Here is a 24,698-nt window from a genome sequence, read left to right on the forward strand (position 1 = left end):
CAAGTTGGTTCTTTCACAAGTCTTTATCTTGTAGATCAGTACTTTTCAGACACTATGAGCCTATTTTCAGTGTTTTTTTATTTTCAAGCACAAATCCTCATGAAAAAGTGAATATTCTTCTATTGCTTCTTACAGCCTTTCCACACGGTCATATGTTCTCAGTTGCAGTTGTAGCTACCTGAGGGAGAATCATTACCATTGACAGTAATTTAATATTAAAAATAAGTTCAACAATGGATTTTACCTGTTACATAATTAAAAAAAACCAATTTAGAAAACAGTGTTGTGCCATGTACATGCTAAACAGCCCAGCAGAGCATTTAAGCAGTATCTAGGATGTATCACAACATTTGAGTGTTGTCCAGTGCCATATTAAGAACATAAATTTGGTTTTGTTAGTTTTGTTTCATAGTTGCTTGGTGGCCTAGGACACTGGATTTGGCAACTGGATTTGCAAAATACCTGCAAAATAGTAGTTACATAGTTAGATTCTTCTATGTATTATTGTTTGGTCTTTATGTTTGCTGTGATTTTGCTTTATTTTGTACAGTATAAAAGTTAGGTGAAAACCTCAGTTTAAAAACACTACCTATATATAGTTCTACATACTCATTAGTTAGTTAGGGTAAAGGAACCTTCAATTTGCTAAAATTTTAGACATAAATCTGGAAAAAAAAATTTTTAAATAGATCGAGGAAGAATGAATAAAAAATCCAAATGCCTAATCCTGTGTTTTTCAGCTGACCCACACTTCTCTGACTTAAAAAAGCAGACTGTTTATTTTGCAACTGGCTTATTCAGAAGAAGGTACAGAAGAAGTGTGGCTGTCATTCAGAATGATTATTCCTGATGGCTTTTGATGATGAATAAATTAATAACATATTTCAGTTGAATACAATTTTACAAGATACTACAGTGCAAAATGGTGTTTTTTTGGCTTGAAGTGTCAATTTTTAGTAGTGTTTTTAGATGGCCTTAGTCCCCGTTATGAACCTTTTCTTTCCACTTACATGTGTGGAAAAAAATACATTCAAAAGATTTTTACTCTGTTGACTATTACTGACCTGCTTTTCCTGCTGTTACGTGTTATTTTTGCCAATCAGCTATGCATTTTGTTCAGCTAAAAATACTTCTAATTTCTGTCAACTGGCCATGCTTGTATCATACTGTTACAGAATTTTTAAAGCAGAAGATTTTTCAGCAATATAAATGGGAGAGCAGGAGAAGGTGTGGCTGTCTAGTGACTGTAAGTTAAATCCCCCAAATTCAAAGTATGCCTTTCCTCACTGCCAAAGGAGTTCCACCATGAGGAGAAAGGCAAGATGGATCATGTGAATGGCAGAACGGAAATTATTACAACAGCAAAATAATTGCAAAACTCCATGTCATGCTTGGGGACTGCATCTGCAGTTCTGAAACAGGTGACACGTAAAATCTAGCAGCAAAAGTTTTGAACACATCTGTTAAGAATGTGCAAATGCGGCCTCATACTTGAGGCATTTAACAGAGGGGTCCTAGTTGAGAGGCTTGTGGGCTGAGACTCCCTCTGTACTCGGTGGTGAGAGGAGTCTCCAGAGGACAAGCCGCATCATGAACGGCTCCCCATGGATCCCCGTCTCTCTCTGTTAAGTCTTTGAAGTTAGGTAGGCTGAACCTGGACTGAGTTGCTTATGTTTGAAAAGAAGAAAAGTGACCTGGCCAACCACAGACCCTGGAGCCTGGTCCCAATCTCATGCAAAGCTTTGGAAAAACTCAGATTTGCTGTATTAATACCCTATTGATAAAACAATTGACATGGTATCACCTGGGAAGGAATGAGAATATGGGGGTTAGGATAGAAACTGTGAAGTGGGACAATCACAAGTAAGGTTGAAAAGGAAGGTGTCAGGCTGAAAGGGCTGGTTTTAGGATGGTCTTATTTGGTATTTTTATAGTAGCCCTGATAAAATCAGTAAGAGCATACTGATGAACTCTGGTAGTGATATGTACTTAGGAATCATCAAAAGGACGGAGAGTATCTCAGGAGATGTATTTTCATTTAAAGTAGGGAGGTATTAATGTCACTGTTTAAGGTCCCGGTGAAATCTTATTTGGGTACTGTGAATTCTTCTAATTAATTGTTCTATAGCAGAACTAAGCTTGAATGGAAGGAGGGGTAGAGTGAGGTGAGGTGCATCACCAGAAAGCTTAAGAGCCTTTTGTACAAACAGATTTTAGGATGGCTCAGCTTGTTTACTTCAGTAAAACAAAACCAGAGGAGATAGAAGTGCTGTCTATAAATACATCAGGAAAGTACACATGAAGGATGAAAACCATTTAATTTGCAGGGCAATGTTGACACAAGAACAGACAGATATGTATTATTCATTAATAAATATATCAGGAAATTAGAAGAATGTTTCTAGCCATTGCAGCAATCAAATTCTGGACAGTTTTTCCGTGTCATTAGTGGGAGCAAAAATATACCCGTTTTTAACATGGCACTTGACAAATTTATGAGGTGATTGTACAATGGAGCTTTCTGTAGCGGCAGGGAACTAGGCCCTATCATTCAGGAGGACCTGCCTGCTCTGTGTTACCATGCCGATTCATAGTACACAGCGCAGAACATTTTGTCCAGATTTGTGGTTCATAACATGGGAAGGACTTGTCAGTCTGATCTGAATAGTAGGCAAGGTTCAGAGGTCCTTACATGTGCAAAAGTTAGACTGAGGTACTGTGACTAGAGTAAAGCATATGATGTCAGCATTACATAGTAAAGAGTAGAAGAAAGATGAGCAAAAGAACTTTCAAGTGAGACGAAGAAAGCACGGGGCAGTTGCAGGTGGCAAGAAGGTTATCAGCAAAGTTCTTCAAGGATCAGGTCATAGGCTCTGAGCTCTCCTTGGATACCAGTACCAGTACATACCAAACTACCCCGTTTTCATGTGTTGCTTCTGCTTTTGTGATGCATACCGTTTGGATTTAATACCACCGAATTGTTACGACTGTTGAGAGCACTGGGGTCTGTAGCTTGTCGACTTAGCAGAGACTTACGTTCAGTGTGCTGAGATTCCTTAACGCATGGCAGGAGGTCAAATCCAATAAAAGGTTAATGTGTAGACTGGTCCAGAGATGCCAGCAGAGCTGCTAACTAATGTTAATTCAACTCATGTAATCAATCCACAACTCAACGTCAATAAAGAGAAGTAAAGAAAAACTGGTCTCCTGTGCATGTTGTGAGTTGACATAGCATTAGATTTATTTCAGCACTGAGCAAGCTCTTGCCAACGAGCTCATACCAGCAGGGAATTAGGTAGCGTTTCATTTGAAATGCACCATTGTGCATTTTCTGGAACCTCTTATACCAGTAAGCACGTCGTCACACCTACAGGATGCTGAAAATTACTGAAACTGAATAATTCAAAACTCTAAGGTTTGAGGATATTTAGATGGTTTATGTTCCAAATATTTTGTTTCAAAAATGTACCTGGTCACCTGAAGAGACCCTCTGTTTTGCCAGGGCAGAACTGATTCTATCATCTTTTTCTTTTGATTGGCCTTGGCTGTTCAATCACTAGTGGGTGTGCTGTACTCAAACGTAAGTAACAGGGCTGTGAGCACTTCACTGTCAAGCCTGATTGAAGAACATTGCTCTCTTATTCCTTCACCTCAGTCCCTGCTAATCAGTGATGCAGAGGGTGACTCAATTCTTTATCTTCAATGAATCCTGTTTACGTAAGAGCGTGCAGATGTGTAGTCACAGAGATCTCCATAATTCAGTCACACAAAAAGCTGATAGCATTTTTAAACTCTCCAAACCGATTTATATGTAGTCAATATGTATTCTGAGTTTCATGCTAAATAATTCTTCAGTTCCTGCTCTTTCTGTTCTCATCGCGTACTTCAAATACTTGTATATGATAGCTTGAAAATCACAAGGGTACTGTTACATCAAATCATGGTTTTGCCACTCTGTTTCTTTTCTCTCATTATATAAATCACTAGGTAGTGCGCTGTCATCAACTCTAACAAGAAGTAGCTGTGAAATCTCTTCCCACAACAATCTTAAAGCTTCCAGCAGGAATTTTTTGAAATTTGTACCTTATGTGCAGTTTTTCTCAGTCTAGAGATGAACTAACTTTGGTGGAAGTATTTAAAAAGTAAGCTAAAATATTTTAGCAACATAGCTTTATTTTAAAGTAGAGCTGAAATAATTTTAAAAAAGCCAGTCAATTTTCTTTCCTTGCCTTTTGGAACATGAACCCAACGGTTCATTGCAATGCTGGGAAGCTGGCATAAAGGTCTTTGTAGTTGAAAGAAATAACTACACCAAGATATGCAGGGTCCAGATATTCTAAAAAGTGGATGTATTACTTTTACATCTTTAAAAAAAAATTACAGAAGAGATTTAACCAATGCCAAGGATACGCTCTTCAGTACAATAAAGTGCCACTAGATGGAGGTACCTCAGCTGCAATAATAAAAAGAATACGCTGAAGTACAACATTCAAAACCATGCTAGAGAAAAACTATAGATGTTGGAAGAATGTTGAGGGAAATATTTCATTTTGCCCAAGTTTGGTTATCTATTTAAAAACTCAAAATCACCCAAGTAGCCACTTTTGTCTTTAATCCCATCTCATAAAAATCCCTGTGTGAAACAGCTGTGCTGGAGTCTGTGGGTTTACACGTGGCGTATGCTGCATCTTTGGAATTTTTCCTGAGCCCCTGCAGAATGGAGAACATCACACAATTTTTCTCTAAATCCCATCTATATTTAGTCACCAGCCAAAAAAAAAAATCTCCTTTCCCAAGTGTGTGAACAGGGTCTCTGGTTTTCAGGGCTTTCACCGATAACCCAAGCTTTTATGTAGCTTTCAGGTTTGCTGACTGACAAAAGGCATAATACCATAAAGGAAAAAGAAATACAAAACTCAGCCTTTGGAACCATTTTCACTTGGGGAGGTGAAATTTTTAGATACTATCAGAGAATGTTCACATAAATAGAGTCTTAAGAGAACATTGTTGATGAGGTGGCACTTTAAAAAGAGAACTTTTCATTTGAAAGGGTTTTCCTAAGAAAAATCTGTTCCTTAGCATTTTGATTTCTGTAGTTGCGTTCTGTGAATACCTCATTTTAAGATTACAAATGGTGAATTTATTAACTAGATTAGGAAAAGCAAGAGGGGCGTGATAAAAATAAATCTGTAGGATGAAGAAAAGGGATTGAGAGCTGCCCCCAGTGGCTATTGGAGTAGAATGAAGTCATGGTGTTTGCTCCCATACCCGTTGCTACTACACCTCGGTGTTTTAAGTGGGAATGAAATGATGAGAAGGAATTGATGCAGTGGCCCAGCAGCTCTGCACCTGCCCACTTCTTTACGTGCCTTTAAATGTCTGTGAAATGTTGGCTGTGTCAGTGTGAGATTAATCATGCTAATAAATTTGATAGTGCATAAAGCAAACAAAACGAGGAAAAGCTTTCCTTAACTTGAAAACTTACTGAAAGCTTTTTTGATTAATGATACGAAGGAGCTTTCTTAAAGGTAGGTGCCTTGTACAGCCTTCCTGACGCTTTCATCTCCTTGGTTATGAATGCTGCTTTAGAATTTCAAGGAGTAATTACATCTGATACAGCTCTAGCTCCCTTCAGTGACATGAAGGGTTCAGAGATAAGCTAACTATATTCCAGTTTTCCAGATGTTTCCTTCTATGTAGCTGTATATGTTCAAACATGGCTTATTTTTTTGAAACAAGATTTTGAAACAGAGTTTACATCGCTTAGTTGGAAAGGCTTCCAGAAGATAGCTGGTTATTCTGAACGTTGTCATTTCAGAGCAGGTTCGTATTTGCCTTTAAGTACTGTATACATTGTTTTCTTGACAGAAATTCCTGCATTTCCACTTGAAAGGACAGGCTGTTCCTGTCATGTTGTGTTCCACCAAAGCATGTTGTGAAACTCTAATAGACCCAATTTTACTACCGATTTGTCCTGTGTTCTCATCAGCCATGCCTTCCTTTAGGGAGAGGAGGTTCTCCAGAACTGGGACTGTTACCAGTTTTACATCCTTCAGACATCACGGTTCTGGGTACGTTATTTTTCATATGTGGTAATAAAGTTTAAATTACAGTCCTGAGCTGTTGGGTGACACTTAAAGGAAGGAGCAGCTGCAATTTCGTTACATCAGCCCTCTCCTGCTGTAGAGCAGACTGCATTCCTCCCTGAAACATCTCATGCAGGGGAGCTACCGATGTCAAACTATACACACAGCCTTGAAGAGAGCTGTTAGTTTTGTGCATGGGTTCAGCGGGGTTTGATTTCTACAAGGACCCAGTGTTGCAGAGCGTTTTCCTGACATGTGCAAGATGCAGCGTTTTCACTGTACTTTGGAGAGCAGCCTTTTGAAATTTCATGTCCTTAAAGAGAAGGAGCAAAGCTGTGGGGGAGTCCAAGTCTTGCCAGTGCCTCAGATACCTGGCATTTGCTGTGAACCTTCAAACAGCCTTTACAAAGATGTAATTTCTGTGGGGCAGCCACCAGGCCAATGACATTCAGAGCACTTGTTTTTGAAGTACCACTGTGGTATACAGGTGCCGGGCCACAGGAACTCCCTGCCTTTTTCTCTTGGCAAGGGCCATTTCCAGCCCTCAGTAGGTAGGGAGAAAGTAAAACAATTTCCTTCCATTAGATGCGATGATAGGAAAAGGGCTGGGATGTCCCTGAAGCAGTAGTTCGCAGGTTATGAACTCCTCTTTCCTTTGCAGTGATGAGCTGTGCTGAGACACTGTTGAAGTGGGGGATGTTGGCGTTTCAGATCTAATCCTTCAGCGCAGAAGTGGGCACAGGAATCCTGAAATGCTTCTGAGGTGTGATCGATAGCATTGCCGTTTTTCATAACTCATTTTGTTGCATATCCCCAGTTGTAGGAATCTGTGACATAAAGAGAGGCAGCTACACATGGAGTTATAATGGCATCGAACTGCAGCAGGTTAGAAAGAAGCACAGAATTAGTGTATTTGCAAAAATCCTTTGAGTTTAATGATGTTGGCTGCTGATGGTTTTACTTTGACAGACTTAAAATACTCTCTAGTGACTTTGAAGGTGAAAGACTGATGACCTTCCTTGAAAGTGAAAGTCTCCTTGGAGAGTTTAAAAAGCGTGTGTGCAACGTATGAGGAGTTCTCCCAAATATAATCTGCATTTCAGAATATGACCCAATCCATTTTCCTTGGTGATCTAAGAGGTGATTTCAATGTACATGTTGAGAAATCTAAGCTTTAATTATGTAAGACAAGATAGCTGTAATAATCCTCATCCTTGTAGAATTCAGTTTTGGGCAACCTGTCCTGAATTAAGGACAACAGATACCGTGAACAGAGTCCAGAAATCCAGCTCGCTGAGCGTGGAGTTGCGAGGACTGAGGGAGTAACAGAATTGCAGATTTATGGCAAGAAGTTTGCCCTTAGGACCAGACTTTGCACTAATAGATCGTCTTCTACCAAAGGATCTCAAGGCCTTTTACAGATTTTGATGCTTTGGGCTCCCTGACATCCTTGTCGATTAAGACTGGTTTTAACCTCATTTTACTAGCAGGATATGTTAGTTATTTTATATAGTGTACTGGGTCTGGCTTCTTTAACCGACAACATATAGACACATGGAAAATCCACAGCAGCTGGAACAAGAATCTCTCTATATTTGGTCTTACACTTCAGTATCTGATGAGACATCACAACTGATACATCATAAGACCACGTATGGAAGAAATCTAAGTAAGCTCCTTTCATAGGCTTCTCTCTCTCTCAGAGGAAACAGAGCTCCTCTAAACATGAGCCTCGTTTCTTAGCACAGAAAATAACTGGCCCAAACTAAAACACCATAAAAGAAGAGTCTTTAACCACTGGCACAGCTGGGCTGCTGCTGGCTGGAAGACGTGGGACGTGAACTCCAGGGCGCAGTGCAGGCACCGGCACCAGCCTCTGGAGGGGATGCTGTCAAGTACAAATAAAATAGCCTTGAAAACCTCCCTGGCAACCAAGTTATGGGAGATTTAAAAAAATCATGTAAAATCGATCTCAAGTCAGGGAGGATCTACAAAAAGGGAACTGGAGTACTGGATGCACATTTCGCCTGTAAGTTCTGGGCTGTACGTCCGTTTTCCATTATTTTGAAATGTTGTCTTTAATGGGTGCATGTTCTGGTGGGCAGGGAGGATTCCAGATGGAAACCTGGGTTTATAAAATGGGGAGAGCATTCATGTTAGTGATTTGGAGGAAGATTTGCTATCCATTGTACTTTTGTCCCTCTGAGACCCCTCTGCCTCTCCCCTTCCCTCACCAGAGACACCCACCCACCCGTACAAAGGCCGTCTCTCCAGGTGAGGCCCCAGCCCAGGCTCGGCTGACAGTGCCTGCTGCAGAAAGAGGTGGGGCTGCCACCGCCACAGCTCCCTCCCGCCCTTCCCACTGACCTGAGTTAATGCTGCTGCTGCTGCTTTGCCAGAGTCGTCCCCGTGCAGCGTAATCCCAGCGTCCTCGGAGCATCCAGCAGCTGCTGGGCACTTGCAGCCCGTTTGGGAATTTCTTTCTTTTTCTCCAAGTGACTGACTACTGTTGTTTCACGGCTACTGTTTTTCATCTCATCACAGAAACACTGTAAGTATAATTTCTGCTGTGGCTCTTTAGTTACTGCCTTTGTGAAACTCATCTGTCTTGTACCGAATAGTAGGAGTTATTAGTTTAAAGACTCTGTGAGGCTTCTTGTGGTCCCTGCTCCTGTTTGAGCTATTAAAATGGACCCATAGCATTTTAGTTTTTACTTGGATTAAAATATGAAATTTAAAAAACTCCAAATGTTGGTGGCTTCCTGGCTGCCGTATTCCTACTTCGTAGCTGATTTGCTAGCGTGTCCTTCCTCTAAATGCTGGTGCCTAAGGGAAGTGGAAGTGAGAGGAGAAGCATTTCCACCCCTGCTTGTTTGCTGGACCCAGTTTTCTAACACATTGGTTTAACCCCAGCCAGCAACTAATTCCCACACAGCCGCTTGCTCGCTCCCCCAGGGTGGGCTGGGGGAGAGAATCAGAAGTGTAAAAGTGAGAAAACTTCTGGGCTGAGATAAAGACAGTTCAATAGGTAAAGCAAAAACTGTGCACACAAGCAAAGCAAAACAGGGGATTCATTCGCTCCTTCCCATGGGCATGCAGGAGTTCAGCCGTCTCCAGGAAAGCAGGGCTCCATCACATGTAACAGGTACTTGGGAAGACAAACTCCATCATTCTGAACATCCCCCCACCCCTTCCTTCTTCCCTCAGCTTTTTATTGCTGAGCACAACATCGTACGGTGTGGGATATCCCTTTGGTCAGTTGGGCTCAGCTGTCCCAGCTGTGCCCCCTCCCAGCTCCCGCACCCCCAGCCTGCTCGCCGGTGGGGTGGGGTGAGTGGCAGGAAAGGCCTTGACTCTGTCTAAGCACTGCTCAGCAGTAACAAAGACATCCCTGTGTTACCATCACTGTTTTCAGCACAAAAGCAAACTTAGCCTCATACTAGCTACTATGAAGAAAACTAACTCTATCGCAGCCCAAACCAGCACATCTAACAACCCAAGGAAGAGAAACTTCAATGCATATGAATAAGCTCTCAGGATGCTGAGGCAGGTAATCCTGCCTGCTGAAATATAGCTAGCAAGTGAAGTTTCAGAAAGGATTTAGGTGGGGGGATACCTGTCTGTCTCAATCCCTTGAGTCCTGACGGTGAGGTAAAGGAATACCTGAGTTTAGGGACCTCAGGTGGCTGCAGCAGTGTAATGGCACATTCAAATTAAAAATCATCCCAGAACCCTGAGGCCCCGGCAAAAGGGTCTATTTCAAGCTGTCCTGTTTCCTGACCCAGCTTGGTATGACTGTGAAATCCATGGTGTCACCTCAACCCTGTCTTCTTATAGAGAGTTCACATATATGTTATATTACCTGGGGATTATCCTCTCTTTAATTGCATCACCAGGAGTTGCAGACAGGATGTCAGTGTATTAACACTTTGAAGACATCATAGACTAACTTTTCATATTGCCAGTTCCCAAAGATATCCTGAGTGGGAGAGCACAATTGCAGTTCTGGCCAAGTATTTTTTACATAAAAAGTACTGGGAATATACATCTCCTGTCTTCTGAGAGTCTCTTTCTTCAGACTTCTTCCTGCGGTCACTTGTCTTTGTTTGTTTGTTTGTTTTCCCATTTACGTTTGCTCTCCCACTGCGCTTTATCTTGATAGGGAGGACTGAGAAAAAAAATTACCAGTTTTTTTAGTAACGTTCTGCCTAAACCTGCTTTGAACATATGGAATAAGCATCACAGGAAAACTGCAGCTTTCCCAGAAGGAATCCATGTGTAATAATGACTGTAGCATTTGAAGTTCTCATTATGCCTCCTGTATTATTACTCTTTCCATCTCCAGTTCTCCAGATAGTGTCTGTATTTTGCATATATGCTACAATAACTGTGCCAAAAGTTTGCTTAATTTTCTAACAGAAGCCAGAAAGGAATATGCCTTTTTCTGGTCTTGCAACAGCTACTGAATGAGTTCGTAACCTGCCTACGCTCATCCAATACAGTGTAATAGTCTGATTTACTGTTCCCTCATCACAACCTTTCTGAGTTAGACTGTTGCATGAAAGACAGCTATTTATAACTCTGTTACTTTTTTGCAATAATTAAAAATAGAATACCACTTGGATTCTTTCAGCATCTGCTATTAATCTGATTTTACTGATAATCTAAGCACACGAGTTGAAGGGAGTAAGTCTTGAGCTCAAGGCTCAGTTCTGACATAGGCTATGATCATTTAAAACTTTCTGTTTCAGGTGTTCATGTTCTAAACAGCATTAACAATTTCTAGGTGCAAACCTAGCTCCAGGGTACATTGACCGGTATTTATTCCATGGTTTGATAAGAAATATTGTTCTGTAAGAATTAAGTATTATGCAGAGCCACAAATCATCTCTTGATGTATCCTTGAAAGTTATGTGAGAATGAACTACATAATGGCAGAATCACTGTGATTTTTATACACTTTCTTTCAGGTATCTTCCTGGAGTATGGAATTTGTATGGAAAAGAAGGTGGTATCTTCAGCTGGGCTGTATATTGATAATGAATTTGGTTTATGCTGATCTAGACTATCAGAAAGAAACTCCTCCAAGCCTGGGTCAGATTGACCATCAGTGCTGGGAGGTGTCATCCCATGGGCTGGTGGAAATGAAGAAACTCAAGGTAGAAGATACGGTCATTGCTCTCTGGGACTTCATGATGTTCCTAAAGGAATCCCCTAAGCCCAAGCACAATGAACTCTTCAATGATTTAGCCCAGATCTTCTGGGATATGTATGTAGACTGTGTGCTCTCAAGATCCCATGGAATGGGCAGAAGACAATTAATATCTCCCAAATATTCTTCCACATACTCACATAGAACTTTAGAAGGTAACTACAGGATGTGGTGTTAGTCTGTTACGTACTAACATTAAATTGAACCACTGTTTCATCCTCGTCCTTGATTGTCTAGACAACTCAGTATAGTCATTTCCAGTTTTCTGTCTCTCCTCATCAAAAGCATCTTTCAATGGTAGCTACTTTCACCATAAGTGAGCCAGAAGTAGGCAGGGTACTACATTTCTATATTTAACAAGGTGCAAAAGACGTTGGGTATGCATGTGGGAGTGTGTGGAAGTGGATGCTACATTCCCTGTTTATCACTGTGTGCATATAAATGACATGAAAATAGTAAAAGTTTCCTGGTATTTGGACTTCAGTCTCAAATTTGGGGAATCATCCCTCTGTGAGGAGGGAAGCTCAAACCCCTGTCTGCTTGAACTGTGTTCTTCCCATTAAAACTCTTGACACATAATGTGGTCTTGTGGTCATTGTGAATCATCAAACAGTGACAAATTCTGGTCATCACAGTCTGGGATGTGTCTGAACTGAGATCATATTGGTGATTGGCTTTATATCATATTAACCAATCCTAGGTCTGTGTGCTTCCTTCCTCCTCAGCAATAGAGCTTTTTCTGATGTACCCAGTCTGATGTTTTAGGCTTCCAGACTGAACTTGGAGATCATTTAATCCTAGCATTCCTAACCATATTGCTTGGAAAATAACTACCTTTCTTTTATCATCTTGCAGGGTCTGCTTTCACCAACCCATTTTAGGCCAAAGGGGGAGAAAATGAAGATACCTCAGCAAGGCAACATCAAAATTAAGGAGCACAAAAGCACAGCATGTACCTGCTTAGACAAATCTGTTGGCATGGTTCAACCTTTTTTTTTCTCTGTATAAAGATTTAGTCACTGCTAAACTGATAAGTACGTGAGCTCCCACTTTTGCTTTCCTGTCTTGTATTCTGCCAGGGTTGCCTTTTTCCCACTGCATGTGTGAATGTTTTTGTGTTTTGAGTCAACAACTTTGTTCTCTCAGGTAAGCTTGTAAGTCTGAACCAGTGTCGTGTTTTTGTAGAGGCTCATCTTTTCCAATAATTCTCTTTTTAAAGAGTTAATTTTGATGGAAACCCAATATATTTTTATACGTTAAGCAATGGAGAAAATGTCAACAAACGTTTTATACGGTGTCTTGCACATACAGTCAACTTTACAGTTATGAATTGCAAAAAAGTGTGACATCAAGCTACAGGGAAGGATCATGGTCGTTGTAATGTCCTGTGCAGTCTAAACTTTGTATTTTATCACTGCTTAGTCTAGGCTATGGATTAATTAAAGTATTTTTCTATACAGCAGTCTGAATAGTGGTCATTTTCTTGGCTATTAGCATGCTATTTGCAAAACCACTACTACATTACATTAAGAACAGTACTTTACACACAACTGCTCTTTATTTACCTGTGTGAATGTGTCAATGAGGTGATACAGTCCATCCCTGCCATAGCAGGCAACATCACAGCTGAGATACATCAAGTGGTTTGAAAAAGTGAGAGACTGGCTTGACTGCTGCTCCCATTGTAAGAAACCACCCAGCATGGGCAGGCTGATTCAGGGAAATTAACTGCCTAGTTAATGCATTTCTCCTGAGCCCAGAAAGCCTGAGAACAAATGGGAGCACTCAGAGATGCTGAGCGTTCCCTGCTTTACCCCTTGGGCAATGCAGCTTGTTCAGTTCCTGTTGTGTTCTAGCCTTTTAGGAGATTCCAACTGGGTTTAACTCTTGTAGGAAGCAGTACTTACACAGTAACAGCATATAGACCTTCGTAAGTAACAAGAAATCCATTCCATGTAATGCCTAGCTCATATATAGTTCATAAAATATCCAACAATTCTTGTAGATTTGTAAATGTTCATTTAGGTAAATACAATATTGAACTTGCATCTTGTAAAATATTTCTCCTACAGTATTCTGGAGAGGGTACAAAAGTAGTGAGAAATTTCTCTTGCCCATGAATATCACTAAGTTCCTGATACAAAAAATATTTAAATACACCTTTTATTTTGAGCAAACGGAGTCGTGACATAACCAAGCCCAGCAGTTTCAGGAACTGGTACATCATGACGAGCAGCTATTTGAGAGCCATCGTCTAATCTGTTCCAGCAACATCTAGTTTATAAAGCTGTGTATTGTATTGCATTTGCAACAAATAAGTGTTTTAACTGTCATAAACCAGCTAAATAAGTTCCCCTTTTTCACACCTACAAATAATTTTATTCATCGCCTACAGAAGTGTAAAACACTTAACACTAGCTAGGTAATGTTTCCTATATTAGTGATCTTTTAATTGAGTGCCAGAGCAAGGTATCCTATGCAGTTTTAAAAGATCCATCTTTCCTCAGACCGTAAGTCTTTGTTTTATTTAGTTTTGTGTAGGAGACAAGGGTGCTTAGCATCTACCATAACCGGCTCCAGAATGCTTGAACAGTCTATTGCTACGGTCCCCCCGCAGTGTCTGCCAAAGGGGCAGGTGATTGTGAACAACAGGAACACAGCACCATAAACAGCAGCCGCAGCAGCAGAACAGATCCTTGGTGGACATACCTGTTTTGTGTATGACAGAGCCATGGAAAGCCAGCTGGCTACTCCTGGAGTCTCTACAAGAGGGATTAACAGTGAATGGGATGATCTTTTCCTCCACCAGTACTTGGCACTCCCTCTCGTTCCACCCCTGGGTCACAGCGGGAACAGCAAGCCCAGTTTTCGTGGGTTCCCCCTGTGACAGCCAGACCATGGTCTGTGGCTGGCTGGCAAAATCAAATGCTGTCTATGCTGCTGTGAAGCCTTATGTTAGTGTTCATTTATAAAGTATAAATGTAAGCATTTTTGGAAATTCTGTCCCTTTCCTTCTCCAGACTAATTATTATAATTAACCAGAGCATTTGCAGCTACTTGCCTGCAAATCAGAGTGTCTGGAGCAGAAGCACAATGCAGCTGGGGGAGGAACGCTGCAGGGCTCACGTTGTACCTAATTTTAAGTTTTTACGTAAGCATAAATATAAACTGATTTCCAGTTAAAAGACCTTTTATATCCATACCTGGGCTACACTGCACTGCTGTTGCTTTTGCTCAGAAATTGGAAGGACTTACATGAGTCCCTGTACGTTTTTTTTGAAAAAACGGGCCAGTGCCTTGCTGCCAGTAGTAATGAGTCACCCACATGTTCACATATATGCAAGCATATAAAAAACCCTCTAAATGTCACAGTCCTTGTTCTCCTCGTCAAATATTTATTGTTTGGTTTTAACTGTGAAAAGACAATGGAGCGTACTTTTTGTGTCCTCAGCGTGTAGATATGTTTTCACATTCTCTAAAACAGTAACAGAGCCCCACCGCTGCTGAAGAGTTGTCAGAGAAACGTAAACAAATGAGCAAGACTTTCCTCGACACAAAGGATTTCAGTTGGATAATCTCTATATACCTTAGCTTACCTTTCTTGCAGGCAGGCAAGAAATACACAATACAGGCTTGTTTAATAAAACATACTTAAAATTTATGCTGATAGTTTTAGGGAAAAGAGTCATAATAAACCCAGATTATACTTAAAAATTATCAGTTAGCAAAGGGTCAGCATAAAAATTAAAATAAATTAGCATAGCTTAAGTACTAGTAGACTGTCTTACTCTACAATGTAATGTTTAACAGACCCACCCGTAAGAAAATGCTGCTGATTTCTGGAAACTAAACTGGAGATTTCTCTCAAGTTTACGTACCATTTCATATGGCTGTTTTATTTTATTATCTTCTTTGGGTTCTCCTTTTTATAGAATTTAAGTAGACAGTTTTTAAACAAAAATCTCTGCCTTAATTTTTAATGCCAGCACTGCTATGTCTTGTTACAGGGACAAACAGATTTTTACGAAACTTATACACACACACACACCCCTCCCCTATCCGTCTTTCCAGAAGTAAAAAAAGGGAGTTTTAAACTAAGCTGTTTAGCTCAAATTTACTTCCATTTTTTCAAGTTGACACTTAATTAAGTAAAAGCTTGTGCTTTTCTCAAAATGTTGCTCACAGGCAAAAATGACAGACTACGTGCCAGAGAACCCCTTGCAATGTCACAGCAATTTATGCCACAGCACTGGATACAACTGGTTTTAAAATGAAGTAGCAGCCTCAGGGAATCTTGCGCTGTTGTAACATAGCAAATTCTGGCTTTGCCCAAGTTAGGAGAGGAGACAGTAGCTTAGAAACTGAGTCATCTACAAAAAGGTCTGCTGCTCACAAGTTTGTGTTGGTATTATAGAGGTGCTAGGGTGGAAGAGGATGAGTTCTCTTTGGAGTCAACATGGGCAGTAACCCAAGAAATAATCAGAACAGTAAGATCAGTTCAAGAGCTGTGAGAAGAAACCCATGAGGAGCAGGACATTTCAGCACGTCTCTCCAGCAGGCTCAGAGAAACTGCTGGCACAGACAAGCTTCTTAGTGAGTCTTTGGATGAAACCTGAGAGAACAGAAGTCAGGAGTCCTGATGATACAGGCAGCAATTCAAGAGACAAAATGGACTGGGACAAAAACCATGTGGGTACAGTAACCAGGAAAATGAATGTGTTCATGTGAAGACTCATCACTCTGCTCAAAGAAAGAGACCCTTAAACTGCAACGTGTGGAATGTGTCAACAAGAGATGGAAATCTAAATGGTGGACCTACTGATAGTGGATCAGGGCAACCTGACACTAGCACATGAAATTATTAGACTCATACCTTTGTACCATACTGTATAGGGTACTTTATTAATAAATCAGCCCCTTGTTTATATTAAGACAAAATATAATTTGACTCTCAAGATGTTCTATGCAATTCATCAAAGCATTACAGACTTTATCTTTTATCTAAAATATACATATGGTTAACCAAAACATTAAAAGCACTGCTCAGAACACTATTCTACAGGTAATGAATCCTTCTTGACTGAGTCCAACGTTTTAACTCTTTTGATCTTTTTTAAGGCTCCTTCACAAACAGAGGGCTTTCTAAGAGCAATGTCTGCAACAGCCAGTGGCCCTCCAATTAACTGAGGAGGTGTACTTTCGACAGTTACTAAGCGACCAGATCCAATCTGAAAAACAAAATAAATGCATTGCTTGGCATTCATGTTAGCATTTAAAATGAGAGTTAAATCATGAACTGTCTTTCAAAAATATTATTCAGCTGGTGGAGATGCATGCCGAGGTTTCTGAGGTCGACTCAAACTATCCTCTATACTAAATTCACAAACTGTCCCCATCAACACAAAGGAAAAGACAGAGTGTTTTTTTCAGCAGGTACCTTTATGCAGTCTGCTCTTCTGCCTTCATGTCTGATCTTATGAACAGAGGAGAAGAAAATCAAGCCTTTACTACATTAGAAGTTTGTTGTGCAGTGTTATTTGGATTTATATATAATATCAGCCATGGTTTTTCTCTTCAGAATTTCACTATACATTTACCACTTCAAAGAAAAAAAATGGGCACAGATCCTGTTTCTCTCAGAATGCAATTTCCTATAACTGTTGCTCCAGGAAAACTCCAAGACTGACAGAGACATACACTTTCCAGTCTCAGGACTACTCTTTATACTGAATAGATTCAGGTCTTTGAATAAAAATCCCTGAGTGACAACTCTGTCTTCTAACCATGACCTACTAAAACAAACAATGCAACTCTTTGAGGGCATATGGGTGACATGTTTGATGACTTGACCTTGCCTGGTTTGCAACAACCGTCTTAGATTAATTTTCACCTCTCCCTACTAAGGGTGTTTGGCAAAGAGGAGGGAAGAGGATTGTTCCATGAAAAAAATTGCTAGCCATATCTGTCATTTGTAGTTCTTCTAAGCAATGTACCCAAGGAATTTTATCTGATGTTCCTGAGGTGTTAATTTTCTTAATACACTTATTCTGCAAAGGGGGACTAACCTTTTCTTGTTTTTGTCTAGAGTTGTTGAAATATTGATTATAGACACATGAAGATATTTTCTAGTTAAATCCTCTCTCTCCAAAGAAATGAGTAATCTTGGCTCGAGGTCTGAGTCTTTAAAATAAAATCTAACGATGTATTTCTCTCTACTAACAATATCCAGAATACTCATATTTGTATCTAAACTTTTCAGGTACTTTCTGCAAAACATTGCTGATTAACAGGTGCACTGATATATGCACTTAACTAAATATGTTTTTCCAGCCCACTTCATCTTGCACTCACAGATGTGTCCGTCCATAACTTTCAGTAGTTTAGGGCAAAGATAATTTGATAAAAATCCTAGTCCAGTACTCTGAGACCATCCCCTTGCTTCCTGTTAAGCACCTCCTTTCTTCATCACATCAAACATGAACTGCCTCTTTTCTTTTTCAGGATGCAGCCACCTTAGTTGTCTCATTCATGCCAGACAGCCCATGATAGTACAACCTCTTGCCTTTGCGTATGTTTAAAAACAGCACCTCATGGTTGTAAGAGAACAATCCCCCCTTGGAAAAAAAGGGGTATTGCACATGTTTAGTTAGCATGAATCTAGACTCCCTTCTTTTTGATTAACCATTGTTAATATTTAATCTAAGCCTAGCGACGGGATTTTGTGGCCATTGGCTCACTCGTTTACAGGCTGCTACTGTATTACTGATCCAGGACGCACGGAGGCTGACTTTGCGACAGAAAATCACCATTGACGTGCCACAGACTTACAGCAGTGTTAGAACAGAAAGGACAGCATTGGCTATCCCCGAGCAGAATGGTACAGTATCAGGCAATACTGCTCGAACAAGAAGATGTAATAATGAGTGTCTAGTGCCTTAAATCCGGCATCCCTGCTGCCTTTACATGAAGAAGACGGGTTAGTGCATGACTGCTTAGAGACTACTGAGCAGGTATATTCCAGCCATGCAGGCCTGAGAGGTGTCCCCTTACAGGACCCTGACTGGGAATTGTTTACTGATGGGAGCAGTTTTGTCATCAAAGGGGAACAGAAAGCTGGATATCTGTTGTCACTTTGAAAAAGGAAATAGAGGCAGCACCTTTGCCAGTGAACATTTCTGCACAGAAAGCTGAATTAATTGCACTGACTCGAGCTTTAGAAATATCAGAAGGAAAGTGAGCCAATATCTATACAGACTCAAAATATCTGTTTGGGGTAATACATGCACATGGTGCAGTTTGGAAGGAGAGAGGACTGTTATCATCACAAGGAAATCCTATTAAATATGGCAAGGAAATTTTGAGACTGCTTGAAGCAGTTAATAAGCCAAAGGAAGTGGCAGTGGTACATTGCAGAGTGCACAGGCTGGTATAATTAAAGGAAATCAAAGGGCAGATGAGACTGCAAAAAGAGCTTCTCTGTTTGCAAGGATAGCAGCCTTAGTCCCTGAAAGAACTTCTGATATTAATGTTCCTGAATACACAGAGAAAGAAAACTGGGTAAGTTTCTAAATTGTGTTAAGACCTCTGAAGGACGGTGGAAGACTCCAGACGGACAATGTGTAGTTACTCCTCAAACAATGAGAGAACTTATGAAGAAGACACATGGTGCCACTCACATGGGAGCTGAGGCACTGGTAGAAATGACAAAAACATACGCAGTAGGCATTAATATGCTAAAAACTGCCAAGGGTATTGCAAAAGGTTGTGAGACCTGTTTAAGAAATAATCTGAAAATTCTGTAGAGACCCTTAGCAGCAGAGGCAGTCACCGGCAAATTGATTTTTCAGAATTACAAAAATGTAAAGGATATAAGTATTTATTGGTAATTGTTAATACCTTTTCAGGCTGGCCAGAGGCTTTCCCATGTCACACCAACAAAGCCAGAGAGATAGTGAAAGTGCTTTTAAAGGAAATAATACCTAGATTTGGAGTCCCTGAGGGATTTTCATCAGACAGGGGACCCCATTTTGTAGCAGAAGTTACCCAAGAAGTTTCAAAATTTTTGCAGATTAAATGGAATCTGCAAACTCCATGGAGACCACAGTCTAGTGGGAAAGTAGAAAGGATGAATCAAACAGTTAAACAGCGAATGAGAAAATTATGTCAAGAAAGCCAGACGAAATGGACCAAGGTTTTACCCTTGGCATTACTTAGAGTAACACTGCAGATGCAAGAAAAAGTTAGCCCGCTTGAAATAATATATGGGAGACCTTATGTTGTAAGCTTCACAGGGAAAGACAGTCAGATGCACCTAAATGGAGATCAGATTCTGAAGGACTACTTAATTTCTCTGGGCAAGGTTATTAACTCCATAGGTATATTCTGGTTAAAGCTCCTGTGCCTTTAGATTCACCAGTGCACCCCTTCAAGCCTGGAGATTCAGTTATCCATGAACGTGGAAAGACAAACAACTCACAGAGACGTGGAAAGGACCTTACCAGGTGCTGCTGGCTACAGATACTGCAGTGAAGACCCAAGGAATTGAGTCCTGGATCCATTACAGTACAGTAAAGAAAACACCTGCACCTCAGTAGACTTCTGCACCATAGAGATCCTTGAAATTAAATATAAAATTCTATCCAGTTTTGAATTATTTGAGTAAGATTGTATCTAGGGAAAATACTTTTGTATGATATTGGATAATTATTTGTGAAACTAATAATGAAATGGTTGATTGATGTGGGTTTTCTGCTAAATTGGATGGGAAAAAGTGATTCACAAATTATGCTGCCACAATGGGACAGATCAAAATCTATGTGAATTACTAGCCCAAGAGGAAACCAATAGACTCTCCTGTGTTGGATCTGGGAATTCAGTTAGAGAGATGTAGAGTTCATGCTTGACAGGAGTTCCCACTCCCCTAGAACTACTCAAGAATTATACCTATAGCAGGCCCTACAGCCTATGAAGAACTAGAAGTGAAGAAAGATGAATGCTATAAGTTAGGGTATGAGGGATGATCCCTGCTAAGAATTGTGTTACTTTTGAAAATTGCACTTCAAAATGTGACAATGTGACACAATTACAACCCCTTCTGACTTAGGAAAGAATAGGGACCATAAGGTATGCCTGGTTCCATACTCAGTTACCTTTGGGATGGTTCTTACTTTGTGGAAGACTGGATTATACTTATGTTCCAGCGAATGTAATCAGAGGTCCTTTTTCTACAGGGAGACTGGCCCCCTTGCTTCTAAGTAAAAAGGACTTACAACATGAATCAAGAAAAAGAAGAGATGTCCATCAGCTACCTAGTGACTGTGATTCACAAATCATTTCATACAGTCCAAGTGAAATCACAGCAGCTTCCACCCTCACCCCTGGAGCTGGAGTAGCTATGAATTACCATGTTCTAAAGTGAGTTGTTTGTGTGGCGGTAAAAGATACAAATTTTGCTTCACAGGCCTTGGCAGCCATTGGTACTGAAACGACCCAAATCCGAGAAGCCACCTTAGAAAACCGGGCAGCTATTGACTATTGTTGAGACACAATCATGGTTGTGAGGAGTTTAAGGGGATCTGTTGTTTCAATCTTACAGATAATTCACAGCTACTAGAAAATAAAACAAAGAAATTGAGAAAATTAGCCTCTGGAGCTTATGAAAGGGAAGGATTGGGTCTTTCTTGGTTAACCTCGTGGCTTCCCAACTTAGAATGGCTAATGCAACTGTTTGTAGTCATCTCACAGAATCACAGTCACAGGCTGGAAGGGACCTCAGGGCTCATCTAGTCCAACCTTTCTAGGAAGAGCACAGTCTAGACAAGATACCCCAGCACCCTGTCCAGACAACTCTTGAAAGTGTCCAATGTGGCCGAGTCAACCACTTCCCTGGGGAGATTATTCTCCCCATATCTTATTGATTGTACTAATAATCATAACCTCTTGTTGTCTTATTCAGTGTACCCTGAGGAGAGATAAAGAAATGGTTTGAGACTTGGAGGTGTTAAGATGCCTCAAGCCTCAAAAAGGGGGGAAATGATTGTAAGAGAACAATCCCCCCTTGGAAAAAAAGGGGTATTGCATATGTTTAGTTAGCATGAATCTAGACTCCCTTCTTTTTTGATTAACCATTGTTAATACTTAATCTAAGCCTACCGACGGGATGTCTTGGCCATCAGCTCACTCACTTCATCAATGACAAGCTTTCTTTTTAGAAGAAAAATGAAAGAGAGTTGATAGGAGAAAACAGATTTAAGTTGTTCTTGCGTAACAAGGGTTAGGATATCTCATCTGTCAAGATCACCAAAGACCCCCCAAAACAGGAAGGCATGCATGGAAGAATCTGAAGCGGAGCCAAGAAGAATGACTTAATGTCATTATGCAACCTATGTAGATTAGAATGAATATGTATTAGACAGGTAGAATATGTATGGATTTATTGTATAAATATGATAAGGTAGCCGGCTTCGGAGTGCTTGATTTATGGAAAACCACTGAGCATCCAGGCTTGTGCAACCCTGAAATAACTTTGCAGTGTCTCTTCTGAGTGTGTGATTATTGGATCATTGCACACTGGGAGACAAATCTGCTTTTAGGACAACAATGTTTTTTCTTCCTTGTTTCTCCTTCCATGTAAGAGCAACTTATAAGCAACCAAAAAGCTATCCCTCCCCCTACAATCCTCCTTAGCTGTGACGCTTACACAGAAATCATCCAGCTAGCTCACAAGCAGTTACTGACTGGAATGGAGATTCTCCCACATCTTACCATGTCAAACTCAACACCTAAATACGCTGTTATGCCCAAATAAGATTTTAACAATGGCTTTTATTTTCTCACATGTCAATTAACTGATAGAAATGAGAAAAAAAAACCCCTTTTCTGCAGGTACAATGAGTGGCTTATCTGCACACAGTCAGGAACGCACTTACTGACAAAGGTCAACTCTACCAACATATTAGGCATCACACAGAGTTACCCAACAATAAACGAAGGAGGTCTTGACCTCAGCAAGGTTTTCATGAAAGGCTGTCCCACAAGAGGTACATGTCAAGTAGCATAGGGACCATCTTGCCCACACTTTCTTTGAGTAGCTGGCAGATCTGAATCTCATTCTGAACAACTACCTGTTGTGTGAGGATATGTCAGAAGGGGAAGTGGTGCTTTGCAGGAAATACAGATTCCTTCTTACATACTTAGAGCTGGCCAACATAAGCATTATTAAAGAAAGAATAAGCAGGAGCACGTACACAGCCAGAATAAACTCCAAACCACTTACACACTAACGAAAATTAAACAGTGTCACTGGGATTACTTACTGTTGTACCAAGGCCTTTAATATCTGTAGAATGGACTGCTCCATTTTGAGGCTTCAGTTTAGATCTGGAAGCCTCTATTAATTCTTCTTGAAGCCTTTTTGCTTTCTAAAGATAGTTAGAAAAAGGGCAAAATTGTTTTAATCAGAATGAATTGTATCATTTGCACTTGTTAGAAAATATACAAACAAAATGACAAAATAAATGAGGTGGTAATTCTATTGGCCTTTAATTGTAAGCACCCTCCCTCTGTTTTTTTACTCTCTCATGTACTCAGGACCTGAAAACCGAATGAACGGAAATGGCTTCACAAGGGCAAGAAAGGAATAATCACTTGCTATGACCTGCGAGCTATATTCTTTCTAATGTATCCATATATGCTCTCAGCCTTCATCACTGCAAGAGGACACTGCTGCCTCATGTTCAGCTTCCCACCCCACAGATAGTACACGCCTACATAGCCTGTCAGTCCCCAGGCTGTTCTGATGCATGACAATCTTAATATATCCCAGATGTGTGACTTGACTTTTTCTTTTCCTGAACTGCATAAGCTTTTGGTCAGCCTATCCCTCCAGCTTCTCATGGTCCACCTGAAAAGCAACCCTACCTCCCAGCATATGGATTGCTTCCTCCAGCTCAGTGTCATGCACCAACGTGATGAGGGTGCATACTGATGCAATATCCAAATAATGAATGAAAAGTATAAAACAGTATCAACCCTATAATTAACTCCGAGGAATATCACTCAAATCTGACTGTTAGTTAAACTTTAATCACCAACCACTGTCCTTTGAGCCCATCAGTCCAGCCAGTTTTTCATCTGACTTGTAGTCTAGCTGTAGTGGGCAACACCTATGTGTAGTCCAGTCCATATCTCTCTCCCCAGTTTGGCTGCAAGGATGCTACACAAGCCTGTGCTGAAAACCTTGCTAAAGCAGAGAGAAATAACATCCATCTTCCTCCTTCTGCAGATCTAATATTTTTATCACAAAAGGCAACCATGTTGACAAGGCATGACTTGTCCTTGGTAAATCCATGATGGCTATTTCCAATCACGTTCTTGTCCCTCATGTGCCTAAAACAGCTTTCCAGGGACTCTGTTAAAACTAAGAAGCCTGTAGTTCTCCAAATCCTTTTTCTGTCCTTTTTTTTTGATTTCTAATTCTAGCATAGATCTGCACCGCAGGCCAGTGAGATGCTCGCACATAAAGAAAAATGTTCTCGTTGGTATTTCCTTTGGGAAATAAAGAAAAATTAAATTCAGCTGCCAAAGCATTTCTTTTAAGTCTGATTTTATCAATTCTCCAACTTAGTCTGATCACCCAACCAGGACTAACATTTTTATTGTTCTTTTGGAAAAGTGCTAACATTGTTAAAAGAAACTCCTTCCCTCATAAAACATTTCCCATCTTGAATGATGTCTGCTGTATTAGAATGAGGGAATGATGTGTTAGAAAAAATAAAGAAAAGAATGACTAGACTTTTAGTTTCAACAACTTCAGGACATATATACATATATATACACAGATTATGTACGTTTACATGTACATATATACACATACAGAGACAAACAACCCTCCCCTAACTGCAGATGTGTAAACAATGTTGATCCCCAATTTGTGACAGTAATCAGAAGAGCGAATCATTGAATCACAGAAGATCAGAAGAGCCAATGATTGTGTAGCCAATACATCTTATGGGTTATTATTCTATGCCTGTGTGAATACATTGTATTAGATATACTTACTTTAACTTCTACTTGAATATCCTCGTAACTCATCAAGAAATGTGTTTGGAACTTCCCAATTATTTTAACTACACCCTGAATGTAAATTTTGCTCCATCACTCAGAGATTTCTTACCTTCAATGCCTCGTAGTTTGATGTCCGAGCCAAGAAATTTTCCCAAGATTTATTTACAATTTCTCTCTGCTTATGGATAGCTTGGATCTGTAATATAAACGAGATTTACAAGATGCAACACAATCCTATTCTCATGAGCTTTCCTGAACTCTTTGCTTGTGCTGTTTGGATAGTAGGTTCACCTATGCCCTTTGGCTACCTTAGCGCATCCCTCTCACTGGAGATT

General features: G+C 40.3%; 2 protein-coding genes across 7 annotated transcripts in view; one reads left to right on the forward strand and one right to left on the reverse strand.

The window, feature by feature from the left end:
• The first annotated feature begins 8,549 nt into the window (after positions 1-8,549).
• Positions 8,550-11,476, forward strand: FAM237B (family with sequence similarity 237 member B). The gene is made up of 2 exons (XM_064441818.1): positions 8,550-8,637; positions 11,057-11,476. Exon 2 carries the CDS (start codon positions 11,072-11,074, stop codon positions 11,474-11,476), a length of 405 nt encoding a protein of 134 aa, XP_064297888.1. The 5' UTR covers positions 8,550-8,637; positions 11,057-11,071.
• Positions 11,477-16,181: 4,705 nt separating this feature from the next.
• CFAP69 (cilia and flagella associated protein 69) overlaps positions 16,182-24,698 on the reverse strand; it is a 30,377-nt gene continuing 21,860 nt past the window's right edge. For 4 of the 6 annotated variants that reach the window (XM_064444651.1, XM_064444650.1, XM_064444652.1 and 1 more), the window contains 3 exons: positions 24,473-24,559; positions 22,614-22,718; positions 16,182-16,526 (listed from right to left, as the gene is read on the reverse strand). In XM_064444651.1, coding sequence (XP_064300721.1) covers positions 16,350-16,526; positions 22,614-22,718; positions 24,473-24,559 — 369 coding nt within the window. In that variant the 3' untranslated portion in view covers positions 16,182-16,349. Of the gene's footprint in view, positions 16,527-22,613; positions 22,719-24,472; positions 24,560-24,698 lie in introns of those variants that run through there. The other 2 variants (XR_010371753.1, XR_010371752.1) reach the window with 1 other exon arrangement.

This window comes from Phalacrocorax carbo, chromosome 2 (genome assembly GCF_963921805.1).
Source record: "Phalacrocorax carbo chromosome 2, bPhaCar2.1, whole genome shotgun sequence".
Lineage (NCBI taxonomy): Eukaryota > Metazoa > Chordata > Aves > Suliformes > Phalacrocoracidae > Phalacrocorax > Phalacrocorax carbo.

Coding starts and splice junctions, on each gene's coding strand:
- FAM237B (XM_064441818.1), top strand. CDS start 11,072: ATGGAATTTGTATGGAAAAGAAGGTGGTATCTTCAGCTGGGCTGTATA.